The following is a 12731-nucleotide window of genomic DNA, read 5'->3' as shown; positions in this document are numbered from 1 at the left end:
GCAATAACTATTTATAACAAAGACACCTTAAAAAAAAAACTGCAAAGGAGGTCCAGCAAAAGGATTCTTAGAAGCACCCTAGACTCAACAAACCTGATTTCCTCATCTTAAGAAACTGTGAATAAGGTTGGGCAGACTGGATCAAGGGTGTTAAAGTCCCTCCTCGAGAGCCGCAATCCAGTCGGGTTTTCAGGATTTCCCCAATGAATATGCATGAAGATCTATTAGCATACAATGAAAGCAGTGCATTCAAATAGATCTCATGCATATTCATTGGGGAAATTCTGAAAACCCGACTGGATTGCGGCCCTCGAGGAGGGACTTTGACACCCCTGAACTGGATGGACCATTCGGGTCATTAACTGCCATCATCTACTATGTTACTATGTTATGTCAGTGCAAACTTCAATCAGGCTCCAAGTATTTTCAAACTTGATAATGCTAAATCAAAGCACAGTTCTGCATCCCAGTCTTAAGTCCCTGTCTGGTTCTGACGGCCTAGAACAGGGGTAGGCAATTCCAGTCCTCGAGAGCCGCAGCAAGGTCAGGTTTTCAGGATATCCACAATGAATATGCATGAGATAGATCTGCATCTCAAGGAAGCAGTGCATGCAAATCCATCTCATACATATTCATTGTGGATATCCTGGAAACCTGACCTGGCTGCGGCTCTCGAGAATCCGGAATTGCCTACCCCTGGCCTAGAAGTTGGCAAACCAAGAGCAATTAGATCAGGAGTCTCAAAGACCCTCTTTGAGGGCCGCAATCCAGTCGGGTTTTCAGGATTTCCCCAATGAATATACATGAGATCTATGTGCATGCACTGCTTTCAATGCATATTCATTGGGGAAATCCTGAAAACCCGACTGGATTACGGCCCTCAAGGAGGGACTTTGAGACCCCTGAACTAGATGCTGCTCACCTCTAATTGTTTGGTTTCTTATTCTTAATTAACTTTTTCGAGACTGTCAATGTAGAGAGCAGAAAAGCAAAATCTGACTTTAATGCATTTTGAATTGTATTTTTTTAGACAGCATAATGTAGAAAATGCAAAGGTTTGGAGACTTAACCAGCACACATGAGGCGCGCCTTTAACACATGCGTATGGGACATGCTCTTTACACACCCATATATTACAGTTCAATCCCATAAAAAGTATTTTTATGAATTTCCACATGCAATCAGAAGCTCAGACCTGCCAGTTCATACTTCTGACAAACACATTTCAATGCTACCAGTACCTTCTGACCTGTCACATTAAAGGCAGGAGCTTCATTTTGATCGGAATGCTCATTTTAATATTGATGAGCTTGTTGTAATGTAGTCACATACGATTATCAGAGGCTGCTACAAACCATGGAAAAGGCTGCAATTTGCCGTTTTGGGCATCAATAGATGCAATACTTTGTCACTAAACCGGTTCAAACTAGTTTAGCGACGATCATTAAACACACAGTAAGTTTTGTACATCTGGCACTGAAAGTGAAATGTGGTATAATTACTCAAAGCATGCCCAGACTTGATTAAAAAAAAATTTTTTCATACCATCGGTCTATGCACCTTATACACAGGGTATGCTTTGCTTGGAATCACTGCTTTATCTTATCTTGTTTTGTGCAATTGTGTTCTCCCTTCTCACAGACCTCTCTTTTGGCAAAAGAAATGTAGAAAAACTGGTTTAGTGATTAATCACACCACTTCCATCCCGTACGCCCAAAGATATCCTCTTTTCTTGGTCTCTGCATAGTGATGTTCACTTCATCTGTAGAGCAATCTGGTGGTGTGTGTGGCTGACCGGCTTCTAGAGTCATTTTTCAACGATAAGATCAAGGAGGGTGTTAGTGACCAAAGACTATGGCAGGAGAAGAGAGCAGATCTTTTAGATCTCTAAAAGAACTTGCAAAGAAAAGCGAAAACAAGACCTGCGCGGACTGTGGAGCACCAGGTGAGCAGCCCTGTCCCACTACCTTTCCTCCTTCCTGAAGAGCTGGAGCCTGGAGGTATGCAAAAACAAGCTGGAGCCAAGTGAGAATGTGCAAAAGCTATTTTACACTCTGTTCATGCTTTTCTAGGACTGGGCTTTGACAAGTCACTCATGCCTCAGAATCCTGAGGTGTGGATACATTTAGGTACTTATTTTTAGTATTCATATACCACATATAGCCTAAGTGCTTTACATTCAGGTACTCAAACATTTATTCTAGCATTCGTTTTGAAAAGTTGAAAGGGGACAGATTCAAAACGAATGCTAGGAAGTTATTCTTTACCCAACGTGTGGTGGATACCTGGAATGCATTTCCAGAGGACATAATAGGGCAGAGTACGGTACTGGGGGGTTTAAGAAAGGATTGGACAATTTCCTGCTGGAAAAGGGGATAGAGGGGTATAGATAGAGGATTACTGCACAGGTCCTGGACCTTTTGGACCGCCGCGTGAGCGGACTGCTGGGCACGATGGACCTCAGGTCTGACCCAACGGAGGCATTGCTTATGTTCTTATGTTATCTGTCCTGGTAGGCTCTATCTAATGTTCCTTGGGGAATTGGGGTTTAAGTGACTTGCCCAGGGTCAATAGGAGCAGTATGGGATTTGAATCCCCAACCTCAGGGTGCTGAGGCTGTGGCTAACCATTGTTCCACACACTCCCCATTTAAGTGGAAGATGAGGAGGGTGAGGAAACTCATAGAAAACAAATGGAAGGGAAAGGGAACCTAGGTAAAAAAAAGATTGTCGGCTAAAATTTAGGGAAAATAAGGACAAGTTTATGTACTTAAAGAAATGGGAAATCTGAAGTACAGACAGGCATCTCTGATTTGACATTCCAGTGTACTATAGATGTTACATATGGTCTTCTACAATGTACAAGACCATATGTAACATCTATCTATACAATGTCTGTTGGCTCACAGTAGAACATCCTCTAGGTATTTCAGTTTTCTTTGGGAAAGGTTGCATAGTAAAAGATATATTGAAACACAGGTAGAGGGATTCAGCGAAATGCATCTTTTTGGAGCAATATGGTAGAACAAATTTATAGTATGTAAATTATCACCGGATTGCAATTTGTTACTTTTACAGTGTTGTGTTGAACCCAAATGTACTCTAAATCAGAAGAGTCTGATGAATAAACTTTTACTGGTGACTAGATTTAATTGCTTCTAAATGGAAGTGAATTAAGCCTCTTACTCAGCTGAATAGTATCCAAAGTGTGGCATTTGCTCTTCTTTTATGAGGTATAATTTCCTAGCCCTCTCTGATCTGATCTTGTTGCATTTCCTGATTAGATATTGTTGTGCTTTGTATTTTTATTTCACTGTTGATATGCAGGATTGAATCAGGCACCCAAGCGATGTATCTGATGGCATCAGGATAGAAGTTTTCCCAGAGCGCAGGACTAATACAAAATTCTGAGCATGCATGACCCTTCCCACATGTAGCATTCCCTTACTCATTTTCCTCAGCATTGTGTTTTATTTATTTATTAATTTATTACAAATTATATAACAAACATAAAGGAATATCAGCAGCCATCAGCATAAAGAAAATGCTCAATAATACAATCTAAAGAATATAAGAATTCAATGATCTAGTCCACATTCTCTGGCTGCTAGCACCAATTTTAGCAGATCACATTCAGTAAATAAAAACTATCAAACTTCATGGCAGGCAGAGCGTGGCATATATTTTTACATGTCGTCAATTATCCTCCCTAGTAAGAAAAACAGAATAAAAAACTACAGTACTGTCTGCACTGATTTATCTTTTAGAAAACTATCTAACTGGACCGGGTCTGAGAAGACATATTTATCACTTGCATATGAGATAAGGCATTTATAAGGAAATTTCAAAAAAAGGTCGCACCCACCGCTAAAGCTCTAGGCCTAAGCGCTAGGAATTGCTTCCTTTTGAATTGAGTCTGTTTAGAGACATCGGGGAAAATCATCACTTGCTGGCCGCAAAACAGAGCTTGTTTTTTAGTAAAATATAACTTCAAAATAGTTTGCTTCTCTAGCTCCGTTTTGAAAACCACCAAGAGTGTAGCCCGTTTTATAATTGTATCTTTAGATGACTCCAAAAATTGAGATAAATCCAAGCTATCAGGTGAAACTAATTTATCAATTTCCCCTTCATCTACCTCTTCCTTGGAATCCCTCGGAATGCTATAGAGGTTATCAGGTTCGAATGTGTCCAAATTAGCATATTGCAAAATCTCCCTCATATACATTCTTACTAGTTCTAATGGAGATAGGTAGTGTGTAATGAGGAAATTGAGAAAATGAAGATTCCTAACTCTTATATAATTCTCCATTTTTCCCATCTTAGCATGAAACAATATACACTGTCTTTAACATTAGCAAGAGCAGTACTCTGTAAATTACCCACAGACTGATTCAATTTATCTACTTTATTTCCTAGCTCTGTTATTTGATTTTCATGCTCATTTACTTTAACTGAAGTATCTGTGGAGAACTGACACAATTTTGAAACAGTATTCTGCAATGAAGATTCAATTCTATTCACAGTAAGCCATATATCATTTAAAGTGATAACTTTGTCCTTGGGGAGAACATCATGGGTTAACTCCGTAACCATTTGAACAGGAGTCAGTCCTTTTGATCTCATACCCCCAGACTGATCTAATACATTAAGTTCAGTTTGATCACAAGATTGTGAGGAAGAGGCTACAACCTCCACCTTAGAGGGTGTCTCTACTCTTCCAGCAAAGGTTGATGGCTGGAGAGGTGGTGACGGCTCTCCTGAGGAGAGGGAGACAGACTGCACACTTAAAGTTACCTGCTCTTCCATCTGTGGCAAAGAAGGAGCCAAAAGATACTGGTCCAAAGGTCCCATTCCAGAAGGTAAAGAATGTAGTTTCGCCTTTCTTTTGCCCATGGTGGAAGGAATTAGTATGTGCCTTCTCTCACCTCCTCACAGGCTCCGAAGGGGCTCAAAAGGGGCGTGTCATGTACCGCGGTTAGATGGACTTTTAAGGAGTCCTCCAGGACCCCTCTCCTTGACGCTCAGCATTGTGTTTTTTACAAACTGTTGAAGCTGCAAAAACAAAGCCTGCCAAAATTTTGAAGAATGTTCTCTTCTTTTATTACTGTCATTATTGAGGTCACTATTCAAAGGGTTATAACCAGGCAGGAAAGTATCAAGCCCTGGGGAACACCACAGTGTAAGAGATACACTGAAGAATTAAATGAGACTGAGATAGGAAAGAGCTGAACCTCTGTAAGACAATAACTCACAGTCCACAGTTTTCTAACTAGGACAACAGCAGAGGTGGTCCACCACATCAAAAGCTGCATCGAGGCCCAAGGATACAGGAGTGCATATTTACCTTTATTTAGTTAACTGTGGACTTCACTTAAGAGATCCTATTAAATTCCAGTACCATTAAATTCCCAGAAACTGGATTAATGGGGGTGAAGAAGATTCATTTTGAGGCCCTTGTACTAAGCTGTGGTAAGCACGAATGCATCAGGCATCCTATGGTAGTTTTTGCATGAGCGCTACCCATAAGTTTTTTTTTTTAGTGCTGAGGTGGAGAATAAGTGTGTTCTGCACTGATTGGTTAGTGCAGCTACATTGCCATGTGCTGATAAGTGCGTGGTTAGCATGTGTTCACTAGCGTGTGACCATTGTTGCCGAACTAGAAAAGTCGGCCATTTTCTGGCAGTGCTAAAAGTGGCCTTAGCATGAGGGAAAGATCCGTGCTGTGGGTGGTGCAGACCACTGTATCGTGCTGCTTAGTAAAACGGCCCTTTATTATAACATCCCTCAATTTTAAAATGACTGTTCCATGAAAGGGATATTGGATGATTCAATCTGTTCACTCAGTCTTTACTACCAAGGGTATTTTGCTCAATACCTTCACTCCAAGTAAAGTAGATTATCGCAATATATTGCTTCAAGCTGTATATATGTCCATTCTTATTATCATCATTGGGCTTTATTCCTCTTTTATGGATGACTCTATTCAAAGTGGTTTACATTGAAAATAAAATAATTAAAAGAGAAGTAATTCTACATATTTAGAAAAAATACATTTTTAAACTATTACGTAGAATTGGCATTGGCATATTCATAAGAATATAAGTGTAGCCTTACTGGGACAGACTGAAGGTCCATCAAGTCCAGTATCCTGTTTCCAACAGTGGTCAATCCAGGTCACAAGTACTGTATATACTCGAATATAAACAGACTTTTTGGTCCAAAAAAAATGGCCCAAATATGGTGAGTTTGGTTTATATTTGAGTCTCGATCTTGCTTGCTTCCTCTCTCCTTTTGGGATCTTGTTTTTGTTTTTACTTACATTTCAATATTTATCTGCTAGTATTGTGGTTATTCTTGTATTTATTATATACTGTAATAATGTTATTTTTAATTTATGTTTCAGCTATGCCATACATTAACTCCTTCCTTTACTAACGTGTAGTGTGGGTTTTCGTGCCGGCAGCGGCAGTAACTACTCTAACACTCATAGAATTCCTATGAGCATCAGAGCAGTTACCACGGCTGCTGGCGCTAAAACACGCATACGCATTACTAAACAAGGGGGTAAGTGCCATATTGCTTAATTTTATCTTTATAAGAACATAAGAAGTTGCCTCCACTGGGTCAGTCTTTTGTATCGTGTTATATAGAAAAGCTTTTCTCTGATTCTTAGATTTATGTCATGGAAGCAAAGAGGTTAAAAGGAGAAATTGTAAAGTTAAATAATGTACTAAAACTTATGGCAAGAATGTCTAGTCTTTGTAGATTGGCTCATAATAATAACCCAAATTTCTAACCTCGATTGACATTGAAGTCAACCTTTTCCCTTCCTTTTTTTGGGGAAAAAGTTACCTCATTTTATATTCGGATCAGTTTACAGTATATTTGAGTATATATAGTACCTGGCAAGATCCCAAAAGGATAAAACAGATTTTAAGCTGCTTAACCTAGAAATAAGATGTGGGTTTTCCCAAGTCCATTTTAACATAGTAAAATAGTAAATGACGGCAGATAGTCCATCCAGTCTGTCCCTTAGTAATTCTCATTAAAAATACATGATTAAATTAACTCATCTCTTCTTTGATATTTCTGGGCTATAGACTAAAGTCCACCTGGTATTGTCCTAGGTTCCACCTGCTGAAGTTGTCATCTAAGCTCACTCCAGCCTATCTAACCATCCTGTTGTTTTCAGGATATCTACTGTAAAGTCTGGCCAGTAACGACCTCATGTTCCAAGTTAGTGGAGTTCCCATTGATGCTCTCCCCAGACCATCCTACACCAAATCACCATATATGGGACACAAAGCATACAAGTCTGTACAATACCGGCCATAGTTCTTTAATTTATACCATTTGTTTTCTAAGTAGAGATCTTCCGTGTTTATTCCATACTTTTTTTAAAAATTCTATCACTGTTTTCTTTTCCACCACCTTCCTCAGGAGGGCATTCCAGGCATCCACCACCCTCTCCATGAAAAATAATTTCCTAACATTATTCCTAAGTCTTTCTCCATGCAATCTCAAGTTATGCCCTCCAGTTTTACCATTTTCCCTTCTCTAGAAAAGATTTGGTTCTATATTAATACCTTTCAAGTATTTAAACGTCTGTATCATATCTTCCTTGTCCTTCCTCTCCTCCAGTCTCTTCTCATACTTCTTTTGGTTCAAATCCCTTACCATTTTCGTCACCTTCCTCTGGACAGCATTGTCTTTCTATATCCTTCACCAGATATGGCCTCCAAAACTGAACACATTACTCCCAAGTGTGGTCTCACCAATGACCTATACAGGGGCATCAACACCTCCCTTCTTCTGTTGGTTATTTTTCTTTTTATACAGCCTAGCATCTTTCTGGCTACAGCCACCGCCTTATCATACTGTTTAGATGCCTTAAGATCCTCAGACACAAGCATCCTAAGGTCCCAATCTCTATCTGTGCTTATCAGCTTCTCACCTCCCAGCATATACTGTTCCCTCAGATTTCTACCCCCCCAAATGCATCACTCTGCACTTTATCACATTGAATTTTAATTGCCAGACATTAGACCATTATTCTATCCTTTGCAGATCTTTCTTCATATTTTTCACTCCCTCCGGGGCGTCCAGTCTGTTTCAAATCTTGGTATCATCCGCAAAAAGGCTAACTTTACCTTCTAACCCTTCAGCAATGTCACTCACAATCATATTGAACAGAGATCCCTGAGGCACTCCACTCCTTTCCTCCTCCGAGCGAATTCCATTAACCACCACCCTCTAGCATCTGGAAAAAGGCATAAACCGGAGCAAAAAACTCCTTCTAAGACACCTCTACCAGAAAATTGCTGCACTGGTGAGATTTTAGAGGAACTTGAGAGAAATAATGACTGAATATAAAGAAGAAATAATGAATGAAACAAAAGAGATCAAAGAAGAACTGGCCAACTTGACAGCGGAAATGGCTCAATTCAAGGTTCAGATGACTGATCTTGAAGTTAAAACAACTGCCAATGAGGACTCCATTAAGCTGATCAAAGGGCAAATTAAAAAGATTGCGGTCCTAAAGCAAGAAATTAAGATGCTGGTAATCGTGCCTTGGTCTGTCCGAAAGTAAAAAGGGCACATATGTTATTAAGTTTGTGGAGTTTTTGATACCAAAGGTGCTCGGTATCACATTTGAGAGGGAATTCTGAACTCCCCTGGGAGAACGGTATAGAAAATTAAATAAACTAAAAAAAAAAAAAAATGAAAGGGTCCAGAGAAGAGCAACTAAAATTGTTAAGGGGCTGGAGGAGTTGCCGTACAGTGAGAGATTAGAGAAACTGGGCCTCTTCTTCCTTGAAAAGAGGAGACTGAGAGGGGACATGATCAAAACATTAGACTTAGCAGATAAAGACAGGTTGTTCACCCTCTCCAAGGTAGAGAGAACGAGAGGGCACTCTCTAAATTTAAAAGCGGATAGATTCCGTACAAACGTAAGGAAGTTCTTCTTCACCCAGAGAGTGGTAGAAAACTGGAATGCTCTTCCGGAGGCTGTTATAAGGGAAAACACCCTCCAGGGATTCAAGACAAAGTTAGATAAGTTCCTGCTGAACCAGAACGTATGCAGGTAAGGCTAGTCTCAGTTAGGGCACTGGTCTTTGACCTAAGGGCTGCCGCATGAGCGGACTGCTGGGCACGATGGACCACTGGTCTGACCCAACAGCAGCAATTCTTATGTTCTTTTCCCTACAACTATCTTACCCTATTGTATTTTATGTTTGTCTTTCTCTATATCAGTCACACATAAGTGCATGTATAAGCATCTATTCTGCATGTATTGTAGAATAAGGCTCTAAATCAGGGGTAGGGAACCTCGAGAGCCATATTCCAGTCGGGTTTTCAGGATTTTTCCAATTAATATGCATGAGATCTATTTGCATGCACTGCTTTCAATGCATATTCATTGGGGAAATCTTGAAAACCTGACTGGAATACGGCTCTCGAGGACCAGAGTTCCCTATCCCTGCTCTAAATCAACATATGTTCTTCTAAAACACTATTGGAATTGTACATGTTGAAATCTAGATGTCTCGGTTCCGATGTCTACATTCTGTATAAAATGAAGCTTTTTGCACATAGAACTCAACCCTTTGTAAATATATATTTAAAAATATAAATATTTTTTTTTAAAAGAACTCAACTCTTTGAACATATACCTTTTCATTTCTAACTTGGCTTGGACACACAGAGGGGCATAATCAAAACATACATCTAAGTTCGATTGATATGTATAGCACTAGATGTCCAAAGTCAGCAGTGGGAAAATGCCCATTCTCAAAAAATACGTCTAAATTTATTTTTTTTTAATCATCTACCTGAACATCCAGGCTATTGTTTGTCCAGACCGCCAGTATGTCTTATCTTTATACCACATTTTCGAACAAAAATTTGCCTAAATCCCAAGCTCCCAGAACAAGACCATTTGGATGTGGGAGGGGCCAACATTGTGATGGACTGGCCACCCAGACATGGCAACAGAGCAGTGGGGCACCTTACAGGGCACTGCTGTGAATTTCACAAAAAGGGTGATACATAAACATCTCACTAGAACTCCCTTATAGATTTTGCTGAGCACCCACTATACCCACCTGTCTACAACCCCAATAGCCCTTATGGCTGCAGGTGGCACCTATATAGCAGTACAGTAGGTTTTGGGGGAGTTTTGCTGGGTGCAGATGTTCCATCATAAATGTAGTGATTAGAGTGGCTTATGGGGCTGGGTCCTCTCTATGGTTCACTAGCCCACCCTCCAGGCTATTTAAGATACCTCTGTGCAGCTCTACTAGGCTTTCCTATACTAGGTGCTTTTGCTCTGGAGACAGGTATGTACATTATTATTCTAATCTTTGCAGGGGGGGAGGGAGTCGGTGAACACTGGGGGACTGTGTGGGGGGTCTTTACTTTGTTTCTGCAGTAGTTATCTGGTCACTTTGGATATCTTTTAAACACTTATACCTATTTTTATATCGTCTAAGTCACAACGTATAAGTTCCATCCAAGAAGTTTTGTAAAACCTTCAATTGATGACTAAGTCTAGGTCGACCCACATCACACCCTAATCACTCCTCCAGATGCGCCCTTTTTATCTATGGGTGCATAGCTGCATTCAGAGGCCTAAAAAGTCCCTGGATACATTTTTAAAAAAAGGTTTGATTATCGGCAATTGGACGACCTGTCTTTTAGGTTGTCCAAGTGCCAACTTGGTCGGGTTTTTAGACATGTTTAAGTTTTGATTATGAGCCCCACACTTTTTGAAACTTCTGCCTATTTACTCTTCTTGGGACATACCCCTTATGAGGGACCTCTCCCTCGCCACCTGCTTGTGGTATACCACAAGCATCAACCCATCTCTTTCCTCATCTTGATACACTCACATGGTAACATCAATATTCCACTGTAGTACCCACTGAACAGCAAAAGCCTTACCAGTCTCTGGAGCTGACTCAACTTAATATATTTTTGACTGCTACTATGCACAGCCATTGTTAGCATCCTCTTCCTGGATAAATGAAACCCAAATGATTCCAAACAAACAAAAAATTAGCCTTTGAATGCTATTATTGTGGAATCTTCCAGTGACCCTTGCATTGGGACTCTGTGGGAGCAGAAGTAGCCTGCTTGATCTGCTAAGAGAGTTCTGGACTATGCTTTTAGGTGGATAATTGAAGCAAAGCAGTCCAGAATTTGCCAGCAATTGTCTTGCATGAAGAGGACTCACCAACTCCCTTGTCTAAGCAATTTGGATGCTTGCAGGGAAGCAATGGTAGCAGGGCTAATAATATTGCAGTGCCTCTGTATTGCTCCATGGTGCAATCTCACCTTGAGTATTGTGTTCAATTCTGGTTGCCATATCTCAAAAATGATATAGAAGAATTATAAAAGATTCATAGAAGAGTGACTAAAATGATAAAGGGGATGGATCTCCTCTTGTATGAGCAAAGACTAAAGAGGTTAGGACTCTTCAGCCTGAAAAAGAGACAGCTGAGGTGAGATATGATTGAAGTCTATAAAATCCTGAGTGGTATAGAATGGGTAGAAGTGAATCAATTTTTTATTCAAAGCTTACAAAAACTAGGGAACACTCAGTGACATTGCAGGGAAATATGTTTAAAACTAATAAGAGGAAATATTTTTTCACTCAAAGAATAGTTAAGCTCTAGAACTTATTCCCAGAAGATGTGGTAACAGCAGTTAAAGTAGATGAGTTTAAAAAGGTTTTGGAAAAGTTCCTGGAAGAAGAGTCCATAGTCTGCTATTGAGACAGGCATGGGGGAAGCCACTGCTTGCTATGGGATTAGTAGTATGGAATTTTGCTTCTATTTTGGTTTCTGCCAGGTACTTGTGACCAGGATTGGCCACTCTGGAAACAGGATACTGGGCCACATGGATCACTGATCTGACCCAGTATGGTTATTCTTATGTTCTGAATGCATAATATGACTTCTCTCTCAGATCGATGTTAGCTTAATATAGAATGGCTGTTTACTTTAGACTACCCCAGTAAATAAGGATGAAAGTGTGAATACTATGGAAGTCCTCCATAGATGAGATCAGGTAAAGTTCATGGATGCTGAAGAAGTGATTGGAAGCCTCTAGTTAAAGGATTGTTGTTCTAGTTTGTTCTTTGAATGATCAGAATCTTCAAATTCCTTCTGTTCATGCAGTTCATTATGAACTAACTAGAGCAAGAACTTTCTTTTGTATTTCACCATCTCTTTGGAATTCTCTTCTAAATATACTACTACTACTACTACTATTAATTATAGAGTGTCTTGAATCCACCTATTTGAAATTTAGAACTCTTTTGAAGATATTCCATTAAGTTAGATGATTCTGGTGTCATGAAGGTTTATTAGTGAGACTATCTGCAAAATTATTTTATAATTATTTTAAATATTTTAAAATATTACGTGTGTATGCATATGTATCATATTCTTTTTTTTTCATTCTGTGCTATCCCTTGCCTTTTTTAGAATATGGAGTTCCTTTCTATTTTAATTGTAATTTTGTAAACCGCTCTGTTATTGTCCAAGGAAGAGTGGTGTATTAAATAAAATTAAACCATAATTAATCTCTCTCTCTCTTTTTTTTTTTTTTTAATTAAGTGATTACAAAAACAAATGGGTTAGGGGAAGACACAGCTGTAGCATAAATACTTATAACATTGAGAGAAGAATCTGGTGTTGCTTTTGGTGATAAGAAGACAGAAAAGAG

General features: G+C 39.5%; 1 protein-coding gene across 1 annotated transcript in view; it reads left to right on the top strand.

Moving 5' to 3' along the window:
* The first annotated feature begins 1635 nt into the window (after positions 1 to 1635).
* LOC117355220 (arf-GAP with dual PH domain-containing protein 1-like) overlaps positions 1636 to 12731 on the top strand; it is a 113879-nt gene continuing 102783 nt past the window's right edge. Inside the window, exon 1 of the mRNA XM_033933445.1 lies at positions 1636 to 1945. Within this exon, the coding sequence (XP_033789336.1) occupies positions 1855 to 1945 (91 nt within the window). The 5' untranslated portion in view covers positions 1636 to 1854. The remainder of the gene's footprint in view (positions 1946 to 12731) is intronic.

The sequence above is a fragment of the Geotrypetes seraphini genome, chromosome 2, assembly GCF_902459505.1.
Source record: "Geotrypetes seraphini chromosome 2, aGeoSer1.1, whole genome shotgun sequence".
Taxonomy (NCBI): Eukaryota; Metazoa; Chordata; class Amphibia; order Gymnophiona; family Dermophiidae; genus Geotrypetes; species Geotrypetes seraphini.
This window is presented reverse-complemented; position numbering and strand designations above follow the sequence as displayed.